This window comes from Haplochromis burtoni, unplaced genomic scaffold (assembly GCF_018398535.1).
Source record: "Haplochromis burtoni strain Fernald_Lab_line unplaced genomic scaffold, NCSU_Asbu1 Contig_48, whole genome shotgun sequence".
In the NCBI taxonomy this organism is placed as follows: domain Eukaryota; kingdom Metazoa; phylum Chordata; class Actinopteri; order Cichliformes; family Cichlidae; genus Haplochromis; species Haplochromis burtoni.
The window spans coordinates 1,185,612-1,207,760 of record NW_024582409.1 but is presented as its reverse complement, the minus strand read 5'-3'; the positions used below and the strand labels follow the sequence as shown (position 1 = coordinate 1,207,760).

Below are 22,149 nucleotides of genomic sequence, written 5' to 3'. Positions count from 1 at the left end.
TCTAAATTTGGACACAGTATGCGAAGGCGGATGTGCTAAAATTAGACACTAATTGCTAAGTGCCTTCTACTATCTGGTCACAATGCTTAAAATGCAAAAAAAAAAAAGTAAAAACATATGTTCATTGTGTAGAAACTGGATTATTTTAACATAAAGCAAATGATTTGGAGGCAAAAGTCAAATTTTCTTATGATGATCACGGGCAGCACTGCAGTGTAGTTTCAGTTTGTCACATGTACACTGTCCTGCTGGAGAGAGTTAATCCGCAGATGTTAATAGTTCCTGACCAATAACTGATTTTGTACTTCGTGTAACAGTTTTCAAACATTTCTAAACATTAAATAAATAAAATGTCTTATATAGTGTACAGAAACGAAGATGCGTGTCAGGCAGTAAAAATGGGCCTCAGCATGACGGCATATGGCTGTGGCCTTTTCCTTGATAGTGTTAATATAGTACAATATATACAATAACACCAGCTATGTCCTTTAAGGCACTTAGAAGAAGATAACATACTTTGCAAAATCTCATCCTCCCACAGCTCGTGTTCTCGTTGTTCTCAGGCTTTGATTTTATGGCAGAAACGCAGAGAGGAGAAAGAGAAAATACTGGTATTTGTCTGAGGATAGAGTAGAACAACGAGCTACATTCTGTGACCAGAAGCGTTTCCTCCCAAAACAGTGGAGCGAGATGAGTAGATAGTGAAAAGTAGTGATGGAGGGAAACAGATACAGCAGCAGCCACACAGGACCTGTTTAATGTGTATGAATTGACCCCGGCAGTGAAGTTGCTGAGCTTTACTGACAGTTAGTGCGTGTGCATTGCAGGGTGGTTGTGTCCTTTTGGCTGTTTCCCAAGGCAGTGTGGGTAAATGCAGTTCCTTAGGCAGTGCATGACTCTTAATCTTTCTAGAGGTGTCATATGTTCTTCTAATACTTAACGCTCACTAGGTTCTCCCAGTGAAATCCTGTTTAATTGCACACTTGTTTATGTCTACTTTTTTTTTTTTGTACTAGTTTTTCTCACGCTAGTTTGTCAACTGCAATATCATCCAGCCGGTGATGCTTAAATTTGATATGAGTCTAGAGCAGGAGTGGAAGGGATTTTTTTTTAGTCCGCTTCAGGGCTTGCAATCTGTGGAAAAGCTGCAATGGGAAACTCCGCTTACAAAGGTGATCTCACCCTCAGAGTTTAATACATTTTTTATGACGTTTCAGTGTCCCAAAGCTGTGTTTAACACTACTCTAACCGCCAAGGAGTACACACGCTGACACTTTGGATCTTCGGTGGTGAAAAAGAACATTAAACGACTAAATACTGTGCACTACAAGAAATATATGTAAGTGACCCTTTTTGCAAGGCCCTAAAATGTCCTTCATTATGTAGCTGAGTGGTTGTGATGGTGAGTTTGCAACGTTTTCTCGCCAAGCTGGCCTGAAACAAGCTGAGGCTGCGAATCAGGGGAGGGTAACAAAAGGCTCTCGCTAACAGAAAGCTTTATTCATGCTCAATTTAACACACATTATATCCTTTGTCACAAGTCAGTACTTGAGATAAAAAGCTCCGTGGCCTGAATGATGTTTTTTGCCCAGAGGTATCAACAGAGAAGATATTTATCTCAGTCACTGGCTTGCATTCAGAGTGGAAAGATCTATTATAAAAAAAAAAAAAAATATATATATATATATAGATATGTATAGACACATATACATACACACACATCTATTTATTTACTATGTACATATAGTTCAGTGTCACAAAGTTTCCTGTTTTCTTGAGTATGTTGAGCTTCTAAAAACAAAAGGTTACTTTATTTTCGAATTGCCAAACAGTGTATACACTGATCAGTCACAACATTAAAATCATTGGAATTTAATAATATTATTTATCTCATTACATTGCAATGTTTTACTGGGAAATCTTGGGTGATTGGGGTTCACATGGATATTATTTTGACATCTACCGCATTTCTAATGGTTCTTATGCAGCTCCTCTTACCAGTGGCACTCCCTGATGGCAGCAGTCTCCCACAGCAGGACAGTTTACTCCACCCCACAGCAAAGTTGGCTCACGAATTACTCGAGAAGTGTGACAAAGAACCGAAAGCTCACTTGATCCGGCCTCCAAACTCCCCACATCCCAATCAGATCAAGCATCCACTTGAACGAGCCCAGTTCACGGAGTCCCCATTCCACACTCCACAGGACTCAAAGCACCAGCTGCCCACGTCCTCACAGGACACCAAAGGCTCCAAGTCCACGGCCCAATGAGTCAGAACCAGATTTAGCAGCATGAGGGAGACCTTTAAAACCTTAGAAAGGAGTTTTTACTGGAGTTGAGGTAAAGCAATTTTAAAGCACATTTAGTTGCCTGAAGCGAGTTGCTTTCTTTCAGCAGTAATTACAATTTGTTTCACCAAGTCGCAACCCAACTATCCCTGAGATACAGAAGACATATGTCAACTTTGTACACACTGTGCTGATGTTAATCTCTTCCCCGCAGCAGTGAAGTGAGATAGCTGCATGGTCTACAAAACACATCTGTCAAGCAATTATCCAGTCTTTTATTTCACAACAGGAACATGCAGCATTGTTCAGGAGAAGGCAACTCATCTCAGATGATTTTATTGTCAAAGTGATTCAAGGCAGGAATTTTTTTGGGGGGGGCGTCTCTTTAAGAAAACATAAAATGTCTAACCTCACCCTGTTACTGATACCGAAGGCTTCAGTTCCAGTTCCTCTGTTTGAGAGGGGTAAGTTTCCACCTCAGCGGGCAGAGTATCAGATGGTTGAGAAACAAAAAGGGGCCACAGAGCCTTCTCATGGGTCGCATACCATGCTGTGGCCTAGTTAGCACTCTGGCTGTGAACACTTGTGTTGATGCTGATAAAGTCTGGCTGCAAAAACCTGGACAGCGGTAGACTGGCCTCTTGAAACATGACTAAAATCTAGTCCATCGTTTTTGTTTAATTCCAAAAAAAGCGGAAGATTGAAAATAAAGTCGTTTTGGTTTAGATTCAGTGGGGCAGGAGGACAGACTGCCGTCTGGCCTTGCGTTCCTCGGGCTAACATACGCCGACACCGTGTGTACTGATGTTTTGATGCTTATGTTTGCTGATGGCTGGTGGAAGCTCTGCAGATTTTGTCCGTGAAGAGTGTTATTGCAGCATGCATTTAGCAGTTGGCATGTGGGGGAAGGGATGATGAAGGCAGAGTGGAGGAGAGTTATGTTCATTCCTGTGAATGAATGAAGGAGTTCAAATCCATCGGGCCAAACCTTTCTGCTAGAATAGCATCAGGTACAACCTTATATGGAATACATCTAATCTGATTCTGATTTAGCAAAACATTAGAAATTCAGACACATACCATCTCTCTCTCTCTTTCTATCATATTGCACTCCTACTGCTGGTCTTCCTCTCTCACTATAATGAGCCACTGAGGACTGCAGTCTGTCCTCTCCTGCCTTCACTTCACTTTGTCCATTACAGCCACAGCCCCTGTTAAAAGTCTACCTGCTGAGGCAAATCCTGAATTAATTAAATACAAACCTCTTAATCTCTATGCATTTTAATTCGCTTTCCATATGCGGTTTTTACTGCAATACTTTTTCTTTCCTAATAACTAATAACATCAACAGTACATACAGGTTTAGATTAAACCACAGCGTGCTTCTTATTCAAGCTAAGCATCACGCAAAACTGCTGAATAGACATGTTGTTCTTGTTCCCCAGTGGATGAATACTTCTTATATTACGATCACCTGAATTCCACTCAGTCACCTCAGCTTCACTTAATCTGTGAGTATTGGAACAGTTACTACAGACTGCCACTATGTTGGTGTTATTTGCTAATTTGCCAGTAAACTGTGCGTTATCTGGGCAATTTCAATAGGCATGCCAGAAGTCTAGTTCAGTCTTGGTATTTTTACACATTACATCCTTAACAGATTCTGGCCCATATTGACATGATAGCATCACATGATCGCTGCAGTGTTTTTGGCTACACATCCATGATGAGAATCTCTTGTTCCACTACATCCCAGATGGGTTTAATTGGATGCTTTCATATTCAAGAAACCAGTTTAGGGTGATTTGGTCTTTGTGATCTGGATAGATCCATTACTACAAATTCTGATCCTTCCACTTGAAGGTCACAGCAGAAATGTAAGTTTTTCTTTTCTTCTATTGTCCAATTTTGCATTATAGACTCCGTTTTCTGTTCTTTGCTGAAATGAGTAGCATCTCGTGTGGTCTTCTGCTGCTGTACCAGATCGGTGTGCTCTTCTGCATACCTTGGTTGTAACACTTGGTTATTTGAGTTACTGTTGCCTTCCTATCAGCTCAAAGCAGTCTTGGCATTTTCCCCTTGACCTCTGACATCAATAAGGCATTTCCACCTAGAGACCTGCTGCTCACTGGATAGTTTCTGTTTTTTTGGACCACTCCCACACAGCCAGATGGTTGTGTGGGAGAATCCCAGCAGATCAGCAGTTTCTGAAAAACTCAGACCAGCCTGTCTGGCACCGTTAACCATGCCACATTCACGTTCGCCTTTCATCTCCATTCTGATGCTCGGTTTGAACTTCAGTAAGCCGCCTTCATCATGTTTACATACCCAAATGCATTGAACTGCAGCCATGTGATTGGCTGACTAGATATTTGCTTGACTGAGCAGTTGGACAAGTGTACCTAATAAAGTAGCCAGTGAATGTAGATTTACTGTCAAGGTCAAACCAATTCTATGATAATGTAACTGAACACCTTATCCAACATTGCACCAAGATCCACAGATCAGGGAATCAGTTGCTGTTACAGATTTCACACTCAAGGCGTAAAGCAGATGGCAACCTTGCCATGGAATAAACTTCTTCTTACCTTTAGATCAGCTTAATCAGTTCCCTGTTTTAAACAACTTTCAAAAACCCACCTGCATTGACAAGCTGTATAACATTATAACCATAGCCTTATAATTCTCTTTTCTTTTCCTCTCTTTATATATTTTGAAATGGTTTAATGCTGGCATTTTTGCAGATTTAATTTAAGGACCTTGTCATTCTGGTTTGGAAAAATGCTATAAAAATTAAGTTTATTGCTATTGTTGCCCAACACTGCGTCCTCTTGAGGTTTTGAGCTGATTTATGTTACTTTTTTACTTCATACTCACTCTATCGCCCTTCTTTTCGACTTTTCAAAGCCCCGAGCTTTTGTACAATAGCAGAAAATGAGAACGTGGTGCAAAACACGGCGTGTTGTCGGTGAATCTCGGGGGTGTTGATGCATCAGAGTTTGAGCCATCAGTTTAGATTACAAATCAGTGGATGAAAATAAACATGTTAATGAACACCCCACTGGTGTTCGACGCTTCTCCTACCATTGTCTTAGGGTGGAAGCCTACTCCCTCCCTCCCCCAGTGAAACTCCTTTCCCCACATGAAGCCACAGGGGGATAAAAATGAATCAATAAATAGGAATAATAAAATGAAATTACCTGATTTATGTGCCCTTGTTTCAGCACAGTGTGAGAGCCTTGTTTTGCGGTCATTTGTGGTTGCACTAGCTTGTCTCATGATTTGTGCTCGTGTTTGCAAGTGTATGCATGTGTACATGTGTTTTTAGGGGAGGAGCAAAGAAGAAGATGTAGCACAACAGAAGAAGAGAAGATGGCAAGGCTCTGTAGCCATTACCGGTATCCTGCAGAAAATGCTGCTGCCTGATTATCACGACGCTGTCTGAGAGCCTGTCAGTCTGACATATTTAAAGTTTACATAACTAAATAAGGATGCTGGATCCATCTCCACTCCTTTTTAGGCATCCTTTTAGTGTGAAATGATAAAAAATTAATCAAGAATGTTTCACTGAGTAGATTTTTTTATGCTAACTATGAACGCAGACATCTATATTTAACCTATTTTCTGTTGCTGGATGTGATTTCTCTCTCTCTCTCATCCTCTTAACTGAAAGGGTTCAGAGGAAACCGGGGAAGCAGGGGCCACCCGGGCTAAAAGAGGGCTGTGTCACAAAAGAGAGAACCTTCATTAGAACAAGCCTACTCTCACACCAGTCCAGAGGGCTTAGCATCATCCGGCCACTCTCCACTTTTCTCCCCATATGCTGTCACCCATTCATTGTGATGAGAAGCAATTAGAGGAGCTCTAGTGTGCCTTGTTGTCCGCTGAATGGCAATGAGGTCCTGACTTAATGAGCAGAAGCACGATAAAGAGCTTCTTTCAGCTCGGTCTTAAACAGCTTACGTATGGTTGTTCAGTGACTGACTGACCGGCAGTGAGGACAAGTACACAACCTGTGGAGTGACGCCCAGATGCATATGGAAAGTCGAGTACCAGGGGTGCATAAATAGATCCATTCTGAACATTGATCTTAATAAAAAGGAAGCAATGGGATTGGCAAATGCAGCACGTACCGATCAGCGTACTTATTAAATCTGACATTCAATCCACTGTCATTAGTGTACAATACAGCTAATTAATTGCACAAAGCCGTCCATTAGTCGTGGTGTTGTACTCACGTTATGAAGCTGTGGCGTGACGCATACGTTTTCCTAAATGTTTACCCGTTAATAAAAATGACAGTCATGGTAGTTTCAGTTTGGGGTTTCTTAGTGCATCAGTTGAATATCTTTTTCCACGAGCTGCTCGTTTGTTATGTATGCTGATAAGTTTTAAATATGCTAAATAAATCAAATAAAAAGCTACATTTTAAAAGCTGATTTCAAGACGGCTTTGCTCTCTACACAGAGAGCGTTGTTCAGCTGCATCCAACCAAAGCCTGCTGTGTGTTTGGTCAGTGCAAATGGACTATAAGAGGACTAAAAATGGAAACCATAAAACTTCTGGTACCAAGAATCTCCACCCTAATGGCTTATATACATTTGCTCTATCTCTTTAAAACAATTATGGTAATTTAATCATGCGGAGTCAGATACGAGGAAGCCCTAAAGCCTATACCAGTGCTGCCAATTTCAGATGACAGATTAGCCATACAGACCAAAAGGGAACGAATCTGAATCTATTTTAATATTTGAATAATCATTACAGGCACATTTTAAGCACATATGCCAGACCTGCAGTAGCTCTAGCCTCTTAGTTTGTGAATTTGGTAAAAAAAAAAATGGGTCAAAGGTAAAGACAATTTAATGATGAGTTATTCTCTAGTTTGGGAAACTAATCAATAATTGTCACTGTTTGACCGATTGCACAGAAGTAGCTCATCTGTCAGTAATGGAAATAACTGTTAGTCGCAGTTGACTGCAGCACTAAAGCCGGGAATAACAGGTGTATTCATATTTACCTGTTTTATATTATAGCTCATTTGTGTCTAAACTGCATTACTGAAAACCTTCTGCTTGTTGTTTTATCGATGACTTTAAATACATCAGCATATTTTCTCTGATGGTTGTTGTTAATAACGTGCATAAATACTAACTGGGATAGAAAGCAATCAGCCTAGATTTCCACTCCAAGCTCAATGTATTTATGCAAAGGGAGTCTCTGAAATCTTTTGTGTCTGCACAGCGGGACGGGTCGACACCACTGAAATTCAACATGCGTATTATCTGTGCGAATAACGCACGTTTCATGTTCTGTATTTATAAACATGACACGTGGAGCGTAAAGGGAGGCAGAGCTAAGAGAGAGGAAGACGGTCTAGTCTGGGAGCAGTGTGCTAAATCCTGTTAAATTCGGAGCTGCGGTGGGGACACGGTCTGCTTCCCCCAGCCTCCCGGCGCTTTAGGGGGGAGAACTGACAGAGGTAGTGGTTGAATGATTTGCGCACAGAGGATGATTTGGCACCAGCGTTTTTTTTGATGAGCTGTCATTGGCTGAATGCGAATACAAATGGGATTTGATTGGCTGTTAGAGCATTCAGGGGAATGGGGCAGCAGCTATGATGCACAGAGCAACACATCCAACTCTCCCCTACCTTTTACACCATGTCAATGAGTTTTCTAAACCCATTACTGTCACTCTCCTCTTCCTGATATGAGTCATGCATGAGTACAAACCAAATCTCTTTAAATTAACTGTGTTGTTACTCTAGTAGCTTTTTTTTTTCGGCGGCGGGGGGGGGGGACTTGTATAGTGTGCATCTGTTGCGGCCAATGAGGAGATGGTGACCATGGCAATCTCTCCATCCCCTGTTAGAGCAAGCTCAGTCTTTGTGAATGAGGGGGTTCATTGGAGAGAGCTTCCAGATAAATAGCAGCTCTCTGATTTTTGTCTTGCATGTCACCAGAGAAAAGTGTTTGCAACCTGGCTGGGGAGACAATTAGAAAGAGGCGCCGATACCGCAAGGAGACTGGGAATCACAAGCATCCGAGCATGTGATATTTGCCTGTTCTGCTAACATATTACATTTGTTCTCTTTTGGGAGCCTTAAAATAGAAACATTTCTTTTTTCTGTTCTTAAGCGCCGCTCTCCCGATAGTACTGCTTCAGCCAACTTTAATCTGTTGTTATTCACTCTTAGAAAACACACGCAGCTGCCTCGTGTGGCTCCCTGCCACGGAAAGGAATTATTTCTCGTTTATCATCCCACCCTCCGCTGTTAGAGAGCGCCTCGCCGGCACAACTGTCGCGACCTTTGAGTGGCAGGACGTGAACCTTCCGAGGTGTTAGTTTGGATCCCCGGCTGATGTTCTTTCTGTGCACATACATCAAATTTCAACACTGTACGAGTTCTTGTTTGAAAGGGCACGTGTAATCATGCCGGTCTATGTGTGGGTTGCCATGGCTACGCAGAGAGGTGGGTGAGGAGCGTCTGATCCGGCTGCCGTGCTGCAGAGTTCTGTCTTCCACTGATATCTGCTCGGGAAGGGGTGGAGGGAGGAAGAAGCGGGGATCTTGGGTTGAGGAGTGGGGGGTTTCCATGCGGAGCATTAATATGAGAGCAGGGCGCTGGCATGGGGATTCACTGCTGCACATCATTTATGAGTAACATATTCAGGAAGGAGACGCAGCCCTCATCGCTTTTTTTTTTTTTTTTTTGCATTCAAAACCTCTTACTTAAAATGTGACTCACAATAAGTTGTGGGGCATTATTAGCTCGTCTTCGTTTCACTGCTGATTGACCCATTTTCCCCTGAAAGATGGCATTGTGTTTGGGATGGCAAGGGAGAGGGGGGCGGGGGTCATATGCTCAGTTTGACTATAAAAATAAATAAGTCAAATAAATGGAAGATTTGTGTGGTTTTTAAAAGCTGAGACATGCAGTGAAAAGATGAAAGCCTGCGTCAGATGTTCCACTGGTGATACAGATTGAGGAGGGGGGGGAAAGAAGATCAAAAATAACGGTGGCATTCATGCGTCTTGCATCATTGTTGCACTGACTGACTGTCTTCTGCCAGGAAATATTCTCATGCTTTCCTCACATGAACTCTGAACCCTCGGTTGCCTTTTTCTCATGGCATGAAATTGAAATCCCACAGAGGGGTTTTTGTGAGGGTGGCGGGGGTTGTTGTCCCCCACATCCTGAAATTTAATCAGGTCATTTAGGATGAGAGCCACGGGAGAAGCGCTACAGCAGGAATTATCCGGTAACTGATGGCTAAGAATACTAATATGTGAAGAGACACATACTGATAAAAGGAAGACGGTATTTTTACCAGATAAATATCAGGGATACCTTAAAGGATTGTGGAATAGCCCATTTAATCAATATCAAGGCATTCAAAATGATACCATATAATGATTTGATGTAAACAAAAACAATCATATTGAATATTCTATGATGTAAAACTACAATATCTATGTATACTTAGTTTCCATCTGGGGTTTTCATATCAATCTGAGTCAGGTACATGACTATCTGCCAGGAAAACCAGTTTTCCAGGATTTCAAGTGTTTCCTGCATCCAGATAGTTGTGCGCTAATCTTCCTTTTTCTTGCTCTGGTCATTGTTAATACATGTAAACCAATTAAATAATCAGACAGCAGCAGATGGGTTTGAAATTCATGAAAATCAGGCCATCTTTTGCTGCCCTCAAAGTCTGTTTACCTGCATGCAGTCGAAGCACACTCAAACACGTAAAAGTCTTCAAACACAACCCACAAAGCTTTCAGAACAAAATATCTGTCCCTGCCTACAGATTCTTGCTGCTGCCTATCAGAGCAGTGGATTTCCCAAAGAAGGATGACCAAGCAGTTGCATGGTTTTGACTGAGTATGGTGAGGAAATACCAGAGCTCATCTTTGGCTTTACTTGGGAACAACTAAGCAACATTATGGGGGTTTTGTTGGATTAACTTTGTGAAGTTATGTTTCTAGCTAGCCAAAGCCTTCCCAGACTCGAAGTGTATTGCAGCATGCTGAATTTAGATATCCATCATGTATCACAATTAAAGGCTGCAAAAACATACAATTAACCAACAACTAGACAATGGAAAATTAATCAACACCATTTTTACAGTTATTTGTGTTAATAAGCTATTAATAAGGAAACATAGTCTCTATATTAATCAATAATGAAAGGAAATGTTGTCTCAGAAATATTTTGGCTGTTTTTCCTATGAGGCAAATAGAGAGCACTTGTATTACTGGAGCTCTTGTATAGCAAATATTTCCATTACGCGTAACCCCTCAATTCCCTGTAAAGCAAAAGCAAACAGGTGACAGTGTAAACACAGCTGTAAATGTAGATTTCAGTTCCCCGTACATTATCCACACTATTTCGTGGAGACACAGAGTGAAACAGCACAGAGCCACTGATGAAAGCTGTCACCGACGCTGTCATGTTGTGCCTGACAATATCATGCTGCTCTGCTTCCTATACTGTGCACAGGTGCTTTGGGAAAACTGATGCCTTTATAATAAGTCTTGTTCCTATGGTAACCAAGATGGATATCTCTTTGTGGAGGCTCGTCGTATTTGTTTGGTTCACACAGCAGCGACGGTCGACTCCATCTGCCGATGTGACCATTTGCCTGCTGTCAGTTTGCAAAGAAAGGACGAGGCGAACGCAAACATAACCCGTGATTCTTTTCGTCTCGTGACCGACTCGTGAAGACGGGGGATCCTCTGATTTCCACACGCCGTTTGACTGCAGCTTCGATGGGCTCGCTTTTCATTAAGCTCTTGAACTGCTGTATCCCACTGAGTAGCAGCGGGGTAGGTAGACATCACAGCTCGTGATGGGTGTGGCGGCCGTGCCGCTCTTAGTGAGCCCGCAGTCTTGCCTGTGATGTCCTTCTGGTCTCAGATAAAGGGTGAGACCCTCACGAGAGCTGGTTTGCCTCGGCTGCACAGAGGCTTCACGACAGCAGTGCCCCTCTTCAATAAATTATGAATTTCTCATTGAGATTCGCAGGGCTAATTAACATGTCAGAACGGACTAGCAGTGTGATATCATGGGATTATCCTTATCCACTCCGGGTGCTGTGGCTGTACCTCTGCTGCTGTCCTGCTGAAATCTTCTTATCAGTTAGAAATTTGTGCAACACATGTGCTGCTCTTCTTTTTCTCGTGTTATTTTCTGCAATGGATAATTAAAACATAAAAAAGTGCTGAAGGCTGTGCTGTAGCTCTGCCTGCAGTGAAGTCATTCCCATGATGCAGTTGCCCAACATGTTGTGTATGAGAATGCCTTTCAGCTGCACCTGAGTCTGCCTCCCACGGCACCCTGACTGTAATTGAATTTGGGGTCTCGTGGGTAAATAGAAGAAACGTGTGGGAGGAAGAGTCAGGGTGAATGAAGCAGAGATTGAGGGAGGGACATGAGAGCGTGTGTGTGTGTGAGAGAGAGAGATAGAGAAAGAGGGAGGGAGTGAACTATTTAAACCAGAAACCCCAGCTGTACTTACGCCCACCGGAGAGCGTCTACCATAACAACGCTGCCCTCTCTTACCCCTTGTTATTAAAGTGGAAACTGTTGCATAATCTACTTTGGAGACTAGCAAACTAAAAGTTATCATTTGTCCTGGAGAAACCAAACTCGAAAGTTTTTTTTTGCGGGGGGGATTCCTCACTTTTCTTTTATGTGTGATTTGACCTTTAGTCGAGCTGCTCTTGAGCTTTTCATCCATCTCTATTGAGAAGCGATGCGCGGAAGTCTGGAGCAAAAAGAGTCAGAGCTCTGTGATATCAGAGGATTCATTCCAGGGGACGTCTGCTTTCAGACAACCAGCGGGGGTTGGGATCGGCCTGTTCAGGGAACTTTAGGTCTTCGGAGCACTCCTTAAGAGAACTTGTCATGCCAAGTGTTTGCAGAATAGCCAGTTCAAGTTGCCTTTTGTCAAAGCCAGAATGAAGCTTTCCTGTTTGTGTCCTCATCAACCACACGAGTCCAATAAGAGAGTCAAGCTGCTTGATAACCTTTAGAGGAGCAGAATTGGGGATATTTTATCTTGTTGTGATGTTTCTCTGGAGACACAGGTCTTGTCGTACTGGATGACTCACTTGCTTTATTTCATTGGGAGTCATTATGGAGCAATGTTGTCTGGGTGCTCGTTCACATAGGCTCAGTTGACCTCCTTTAGACAGAGAGGCAGCATGGAAGCATTTAGCCTGTTTAGTCAGAGAAATTGCACTTGAATGACCGTAATGTAAGTAGGTGATTACACTCCGCAGTCAGATGTGAACCATGGGGTTTGAATAAGCCCAGCATTTGTGGCGAACAATGCTGAGTAAACAAAATAGTACGATAGCGTAATTTTGCAAAAATGATGACCTCTTGTCCTCTTTTCCTGCCTTTTTGCTGGCTATTGAAAATGTGGCATTCCTGCTCTGGTGAAGACGGACAGGAGACAGATTCCATGACAAAAAGAGCAGAAATCAGAGACTTGGAGCTTGCTAGCCTAACCCAGCATGTGGTGTTCCACTAGAGACAGTCACATCAGTCGATCAAGAACAATCTCAAGCAAAGTGGGCACGTAGACAGTGAGAAAACAGCTAATATACAGGCAAGTAATAGAAATAGCTGCAGAGAACACAGAATGCACTAATGGAACTACTTTCCCTTTAATTTAGGTAATTTAGGTAACCCCCCCCCAATGTTCATTGTGCTGCAGAGTGGTTCATGAAGTAGTTCCTCCTTTATGTTAAAAGTGGGAGGTGAAGGATGTTTGGCGTCTTTGTGTACTGCCATGCAACGTCAGTAACCTGTCGTTTTTCTTGTGCAAACAACCAGAAGTTTCAAAGAGCTGACAAAGGAGAAAAGCAACAGCTGATGGCTGATTCAACAGAATCCAGGAATTCTTGCTAAATATCGAGCCTATACTGTGTATACGTCCATTATCTGTGAGGGATTGTTGCCAGTGTTACCACCACTATTGGCTTATAAGCAGAATAGGGTCAAAGCACCTATAGGACTGCGCATTAATCCGTTCCCCACAGTTCAAGAATGAGGTATTGTACATTACTGTGCAAAAGTCTTGAAGCACCCTTTATGTTTGCTTCCAAGGAGCCATTTGTTTCCATTTCTTTAATGCGGAAGGCAACACAGTGCATTTGTGTACCAACAAGAAGAGCTATTAGCTGAAAAATGGCGTATGTCTGCATGGTATCACTAGCCGTGTCTGGGCCTAAACTCCGCTGCAGGTCCATATATCAAACGATCACTATTGCATTACTGAGAGTTGAAAAACTGTCTAAAGTCTTTCATCTTTAATAAAATGATCAGCGTTCTGCTCTACCAGGTGTAACAATTGAGTTTAACATCCAGGCATCCATGAAAACGGAATTTATGACATTTAACGGAGTTAGAAGTTAGCAGGGAGTTAGCTCGCTAGCTTCTATCTAAATACAATATAGCATGTCCTGACTGCGGGGTTTTGGAAACAAATTAAAACGTACAGCTCTGTTATCACTTCCAGCATAAATGAAGACAGAAAACTAAACAGCAGTGACGTTTGTAGGGTTACTGAAGTTGGGCTAGCTGGTATATAATGATGTGCTACGTGACCGCTAGCGACACAGCTATGTTAGCATAATATAAACAAGCTAACTTTTTTTCCACTCGATAAAAGTTAACGTGAGTGTTCTCGGTGGTCAGGAACAAATGTAATCGCATGGCAGGATGCTGTAAAAGGACCAAACTTCAGCCAGGAGAACAACTGAGATAATCCATCCACAATACGAGGTTAGTCATTCATATACTGCTGCATGGGCTGGGCTGTAGCTACATCCTAAGGTTTTAAAAACTGAGCTTAAATAAATGATTAGCGGTAATAAAAGCCGAGGGAGGTCAACAGTGATCACTGACTGTTTTAGGAGCTTTTTGAGATTAAATAGAAGAAAATACAAAACATTAAACATGTTAACAACACAAAAGCCATATTAAACGCAGACTACTTTAGGCCCGGAAGTAGGATTTGTCACGTCATCACTTAACGACCGGATAGAGCGTCTTCTTAAAAGAGATTAAGTTTTATGAAAATAATGTGAATGCAATAACTTCAGAAGTAGGATTTTTAAATTAATAGCATAGAATTGTTGGTGTGTACATAGACCTCCAGCAACCTTCACCAGTGATTGTGTGGGGGAGGCTGTTTGCCCACACTTTGGCTGTGCTGGCACTTCTTGACCGCCATATGTGTGGATGTAGATCCATGTCTATGTTCATGATGTACATATTCACAGAAGTGGTCCTCACTATTAAAGAAATGTTGCTTAGTAGTTGCAATAACGCTCAGAAATCCCACATAGACTACTAAAAATGTGAAAAACGGCAGAAGATAATTACGGCTTAAACAGCTGATGACAGCCTGTTTATAGTTTTTTTTTGGTCAAATGATACAGATTGTTTCCTCACTGTGCTGGAACCCTTTTCTAAAAGACAGAAGAGATCTGTTTCATGGCCACAGTTGAGAAATTGTCTCACTCATGTTGGTGTTTGCGTCGATGCTTTGGAAAAATCATTTCACTGAGTCGTTTGGCTAAAAGAGTGACACTCGACACATTTTTGAGCCGCCACCAGAGCAGAGTCGCCATGCCACATCCAAGAGGTTACCATGGATATCTTCCGCTCAGTTAAAAAACGAGGCAGCAATGCGAGACCGAAAACCTCGGTTGCTTTGAGTGCTAATCTCTCCCGGTGAGACAAACCCCAGGCCCGCATTTAAACTTCACACACCTACGAGAGATTGCGTTTTAAACCTCTTACTCACAGAAACACTCATGTTAACCCCTCATTCATTGTTTATGAATGGCTAAATTAGTCAGAGTGGGTTGTTTCACTCTCGGAAAACCCTTCAGCTCCAGCACTCTAAAGCATGAGTCCATTGTGCACATTTCCTCGGGCAGATGTTGTAGTGCTCACCATACAGCGTACAGTAATGGTTTTTGGGTGTGCTTGAAAAGCCATGAGCTGGGTGTAACATTTGCACCACCGTATTTTAACTTCCAAAGATCCCTGAAGCGGCCACAGTAATTACAACATTATTACACAGCAAAATAGTGTAAACCGTGCCTCTAAAAGTAGAGCATGCATCACACCATGGAAAGATTGATCTGTCATCATTTTATAATTGCTTACTATTTGCTTAACCGCAAGCCTTCCTTCAGCTGATTTTTTCCCTCAGATTACAGGTATCACAGTTTTCCTGCCATGGTTCTTGGTCACGCTCCATCTGCCAGAAGAAAAACGGGTATTCTCTAGTCCCGGCAACTCAGCCTGCAGACGCACAGCAACAGCTGCCTTTACTGAGCCTCTGTCTGCTCTTTCATTCATTTGCTGGCTTATTTCTCTGCTCGAGTTTCTCTACCAGCACTCTTAAATGTGAGCTTTTACCTCAGGACCAGGACTATATATCTCATCCTCTGGAGACAGCTACAGGTTCATGCAGAGTGCAGAAGATTTAAACTCTGCTATATTAAAATGTGCTGTGTAATGCAGCTTTGCAAAGTTTATGAAGCCAACACTGGTCTCGCACCACCATGCTTATTTTTTCCTCTAAAATAAGTACAACTGTTCACACATTCAGTGTCAGTCCAAACAGAGGAAAAACACAACAAGAGCACACGCAGCAAAATGTCTTTCTTTTTTTTTTAAAAATCCCACTGGTGGTGTCTGTAACTGATTTAGCAGCTGCTCACTTCTGGTATGTTTCCAACATGGTATAAAGGAGGCACTCTGAATGGCCTCCCCAGAGAACAACAAACAATGACATTGTGCACTTTACTTTGTGCTGCGTGAATCTGATTTAGATAGCACCGAGTCTTTGAGTTCTTCAGAGAATTCGCTTAAACCAGGACTTTCTATATTGGATGGATTGATACAGATATCCATGGCATGCAAGACAACAAACCAGATCCTGCAAAATCTACTTCTTGAATATAGCCTCAGAGTTTTGTCCATAAATGTCATAAATTCTGATGATGTTGGTAATCTCCTAGAAGTAAATCCTGAAAAAATAGATTTGGCACCAGCATTCATGGCGAAAGTTAAAGAGGCAAGGGTGATATTGTTTGACATGCCCAGAGGAGTGGTAGTGGATATACTGGAGCAAGAGAGGAAGACCACAGAGAAGATTCATGGATCTAGTGAAGGAGGACATGCAGAGGGTTGGTGCAAGGAGGGATAGGATGAAAGGGAGGTAGCTGATCTGCCGTGGGAACCCCTAAAGGGAGCAGAGGACAGAAGAAGAATTGATTCCCCCCTCAAGATGAATTATACTGATGGTTGCTCCGGGTCCTGAAGAATCCCTGCTCTGACTTTTTTGTTTTCAGATTCTTATATCTTGTGCTAATTAGCAAACGTGAGCGCGTAAGTGCTCTCAACTAAGAGAGCAACATTATTCCCTCAAAACAGCCGCATGTTAGCATGACTATTATGTGAGTGTTAACAGCATTTGGCTCAACCGCTGTGCCTAAGTACTACCAGCTGCTTTTTTTTAAGCACCTGTTATTGTCATCTCAAAGCCACATCTTAAGTCAAGAGAAAAAAAGAGAATACAAGCCAGGCTTAATTGGACTTTTAATCAGATACCTCTGCATTGTGCATTTGTGCTATGAACACATATGCCTCGGTAGCCTGGTTATATCACTGGTGCAGTTATAAACTGAGGGCGATTCCCAGGTTGTTGACCTTAATCCTCGTCCACGGGAAGCGGCAGGTTTGGTCCGAGGCTCTGCTCTCTAGGCCTGTGTGTTCTTAGGTAATCTATATTCTGACAAGGAAATCCCAGCTGACTGGCGGCCAGGAGATAATTAGAGTTTCAGTGTGAATATATTAAAGTGCTTAAATGTGATCTTTGACATATTGATTTCTTTGGGGAGGGGGGGGCTCTGATTATTTTTGGTGTGTTTTTTCTCAATTATAGATTAATTAACCTGTGTTGTGTTTATCTGATTCCTTTTGACCTATTATATTGTACAAAATTAGACACTTTGCCAGTACAGGTTGTGTAGCAGTGGGTAAAGCATGCAAATTTCAGTTCAGCTGCTGAAGCTCTTTTGTAGCCGCTGAAAGTTTGGGATGTCAGGTCACAGCAGCTGAGAGACACTTACCTGACTGCATCACAGGGCAGAGGGCCTCTGGATTTGCTGCTCTAAGAGCTAAGTAGTTTAGGGCTAATCTTGAGAAGGCCAATTGATTGGCCTCACCACTAAGAGAGCATGTGCTCCTGTCTTTATTTATTGCTGGTGGAGATTATGTGTAAAGGAAGGAGCGTGCAGCAGGACAGTATTCCTCAGAGACCTGCGTGCTCCACCAGTGGGAGGAAAAAACATCTCTTAAACACTACACAAGCTCCTGGGTCTTAGCTTTCTCACAGTGCAGCCCACTCAGGAAAATCTGTGGTAGTCTGGTGGTGAGGCAGAAAGCTGGTTTCTCAGACTTTGATTCAGCGTGTTGATGCTACACTCCAGGCAGTAGTTAGCTTCAACAGTGCCAAATCATGAACAGAGTGACATGTTCAGACTGGAAAAAGCTTTTCTTTGGCAGTGTTGCATTTGTTTTTCTACACATTAGGTAGCGTGTTGAATAGGATTCTATTGAATTTGCATGATATAAAATTGATTTGGAAAATCAAAAGAGAAATGGACAGTCATATCTGGCTTTGACTCATGCAGTATTTTTAGAATCTGAAAGTGCAAGCTTCCAACATTTCTGATTATACTCTCATAAAACAAAAGATATTGAAAGATCAGCTGGCTTAAACAGTATCCCACACTGTTTTTTGTGCCAGCCTATACACTGACTGTCCAGTTTGTTAGCTACGCCTTACTAGTACTGTTAGAGGCATCTTCATGCCAGGTACTGAAAATATTCCTTAGAGATTTTGGTCCATATTGACATGACAGCATCACATAGTGCCTGCATATTTCAGCTCCATCATGTGAATCTCCTGTTCCCAAAGATCTTCTGTTGGACTAAGAGCTGATGAACTTATTGTCCTGTTCCAGAAATAAGTTTGAGACAATATGGAGATGATTAGGAGAGAGAGCATTGGGCTTTTTAAGAACATGGTTTAACACAATCCTGATCAATTAGAGGAGGCCTGATGAATTTTACTGGTATCGATTTTCAAGAAAAAGAGTGATGTGCAGAGCTTTAATAACTACAGAGGGATAAAGTTGATGAATCATACCATGCAGATATAGGACTGATTTTTTTAAAGCTAGGTTAACTTGAGAGTATGACTACATGGCGAGAAAGAGCACTTCAGAAGTTGTGCTGTTTCTCTGTAGAACTAGAGAAGAGGAACTGTGCAGTGGCACATAAGTATGTGAGGGTGGTGCAGGACATGTGTGAGGACAGAGAGACAACGGCGAGGTGTGCGGTAGGAGTTACAGATCAAAGTGGAGGAAGGATTACGTAAGAAATCTGCTCTGAGCCCATTCTTGTTTGCAGTGTTGATGGACAGGTGATGTTAGGCAGGAGATGGATGGCAGAACTAGAAATGTGTATATCAGTGGAACAGATCAAGTAACTAGAGAGGCAAGGCTCATGTGTTTGGACATGTGCAGAGGAGGGATAGTGAATATACTGGAAGAAGGATGTTGAACAAACAAGAGGAAAAGAAGAAGACCACAGAGAAGATCCATGGATATAGTGAAGGCGGGTTGCTGTGACAGAGGACAATACGAGGGATACGCAGAGATGGAGGCAGGTGATGTCCTGTGACGACCCCTAAATGAAGCAAACAATAGAAGAAGGAAAAGTTGCCTTCTTATCAACTTGAAGCAGTCTGGCTATTCTTGTCTGAACTCTAATATCAACAAGACTTTGGCTTCCAGAGAACTACTGCTCACTGGAAATTTTCTCTTTTTTGGGCCATTCTCTGTAATAATAATGGATTGGATTTTATATAGCGCTTTTCAAGGCACCCAAAGCGCTTTACAATACCACTATTCATTCACTCTCACATTCACACACTGGTGGAGGCAAGCTACAGTTGTAGCCACAGCTGCCCTGGGGCAGACTGACAGAAGCGAGGCTGCCATATCGCGCCATCGGCCCCTCTGGCCAACACCAGTAGGCGGTAGGGTAAAGTGTCTTGCCCAAGGACACAACGACCAGGACAGAGAGCCCAGGGATCGAACTGGCGACCTTCCGGTTACAGATGCGATTCCCAACCCCCTGATCCACTGTAAACCCTAGATGGTTGTGTAGCAGTTTCTAAAATACTCAGACCAGAGTTGCTGTCGTGTGATTGGTGTGTTAGATATTTGCTTAAATGAGCAGTTGAATAGGCCTAAGTGGCTAGTGAATGTATTTCAACTACCAATTTATTTGCACTATAAGGCGCACTTAAAATCCTTTAGTTTTCTCAAAAATTGACAGTGCACCTTACAGTGTGCTTTATGTATGAATTCTGGTTGTGCTTACTGACCTCAAACTGATTTTATGTGGTACACGGCGCTCAAAAGGCTGTCAAAAAATGTTTTAGCACAACTTTGTTGAGCTACGAAGCTGCACCACTTGATGGATTGTCGGAGCATTACGGCTACCATAGTCAGGAGCCTCACGGAGTAATCTGGGTCAAAAACTCCATCTTCTTCAGGTCCCAAAGTCAAACGAACTCTGCAGCATCACTGAGAGTTAAAAACTGTCTAAATTCTTTCATCTTTAATAAAATGATCACCATGGCTGCTTTACCAGGTGTAACAATTAAGTTTAACATCTAGGCATCCATGAAAACAGAATTTATGAAATTTAACCGAGTTAGAAGTTAGCAGGGAGTTAGCTCGCTAGCTTCCATCTAAGTATAATACACCATGTTCTGACTGAGAGATTTCTGAATAAATTAAAATGTACAGCTCTGCTATTACTTTCACATAAATGAAGACAGAAAACTAAACAGCATTGACTTTTATAGGGTTGCTGAAGTTGAATGATGTGCTACGTGATGCTAGCAACACAGCTATGTTAGCATAACATAAACACAGTGAAGCTGGAGGATGAACTTTTTCCACTTAATAAAAGTTAACATGAGGGTTCCTGATGGTTAGAGACAAATGTAACCGCATGGTAGGATGCTGTAAACAGACCAAACTTTAGTCAGGAGAACAACTGAGATAATCCATCCACAATAGAGGTTAGTCATTAATATACTGCAACAACATGGGAATAGAGCAGCTGGGAGAGAATTCAACATTAATGAATCAATGGTACGGAAGTGGAAGCAAGAAGAATGAGTTGAGTAAAGTTTGACTTATCAGATTTTTTTTCACTTCATGCGCTTTATAATCCAGTGCGCCTTAGCGTCCGAAAAATTTGGTATATATACATTTATATAGAAAGTAAGGGGAGACTCCTCTAATGGCAAAGAGGGCTAATTAAGTAGGAAAATGACACTATGGCTCACTTAATCCATAATCTCATAAAATCTTCCTGATGAGTTTCTGTACTTGCTAGTTTCAGGGTTTATGTTATACACCTTAAAGGCTCATTTGGTAAAATGCGGCCCCATTTAGAGTAAAATAGGCAAAAAAAGAAGTTGAGGCATTCGGTCACTCAGACCCACTCCACCACAGAGGCTAGAATGCCAAACTAAGGACTGCATTAGTCCCTCCATTAGTTAATGGTTAATTCTATGTTTTATATGCGGTCTCTGTGATCATTTCGTGAAAATGAGAATGAATTTTGGACTTGTTTGTTTGTTTGTTTGAGCTGTTTTTGCATTAGTATGTGGTAATATTAATGGGTGCTGGCTGTGAATTCTGCCACACTATGAGCTTCTTATTAATTCTGCTTTCTGCTTTAATGCCATCCCATATTATTGCCTCAGTCTCTCTTTTTCTTGATCTCTACAGCACACAGAGCACACAAGCAGACATCACAGTGATTATATAGATCACTACATCTGCTCCAATATTAGCTTCTGTTAGCAAGCTGCTGTTTATGCATGCAGCGTGGCACATTTGCTTACAGTTAATTAGCATACTTTGGATATTAATTTTTCCAGAGGGCGTCCCATCTTTTTAGCATCTGATGGATTTGTGCAGGTTGGAAGCTCGGTAAAGTATACCTGGCCCGTCTCAGACTGTGGGAGCCAGTGCCCAGATTGCTAAAGCAACAGCTGTTTGTTCTGCTGTTCTGATATTAATTTTCGATTTTGCATGTTGTCTTACAGTCCCAGCAGTGCTCAGAGTTAAATTAGGAAAATAAATATTCCAAAAATATTGAAAGAGTGTGTTTAGAGACAAACATCCAACATGCTCAACTGCAGATGTGCTTTGAAAAGTCTGAGCCGAGGGGAAGCGTCACACGCTGTGGGGATATAAATGATCCTGGCACGTAGTGGCCGAGTTTACTCGGACTAGGTGCATGAAATTGGACTGTAGCCCTGATTTAGTTATGTTTGTTCCTGGCAGACTGTGACAGATTGGGACTTGTAGTTTTTCCAGTTTGTTATGCAGAGCACTGATGAGGGTTTAATGGGGTTTTTTTTTTTCTTGGTTTCGTGCCTCGTGTGCTGATATTTTATCTGTTACAGATTAATTTAGACCATTATTACATCGCTCGGTCTCCAAAGCATCACAGGTAATCACATTTAACTTCAGCCCCATATACCGCTGTAGCTGGTGTTACCATAAACCTAATAGTTCACTCGATAATGTCTTTTGCTCAGCTCTCTGGTGTATTCTGTAATAAGACCATCAGACGTAAAGGTCAGGCAAGGCATGGCTGGTGCTAAACCATTAAGAATTACCTCTTTGACATGTTTTTGTATTGAGATTATTTATAATATAT

General features: G+C 42.0%; 1 protein-coding gene across 5 annotated transcripts in view; it reads left to right on the top strand.

The window, feature by feature from the left end:
• Positions 1 to 22,149, top strand: part of LOC102302212 (FERM, ARHGEF and pleckstrin domain-containing protein 1) — a 58,403-nt gene that overhangs the window by 4,233 nt on the left and 32,021 nt on the right. The window contains exon 1 of one of the 5 annotated variants that reach the window (XM_005921436.3): positions 9,196 to 11,123. The exons of the other annotated variants lie outside the window; for them this stretch is intronic. Within the exon in view, the coding sequence (XP_005921498.1) occupies positions 11,067 to 11,123 (57 nt within the window). The 5' untranslated portion in view covers positions 9,196 to 11,066. Of the gene's footprint in view, positions 1 to 9,195; positions 11,124 to 22,149 lie in introns of those variants that run through there. 5 annotated transcript variants of the gene reach the window in all.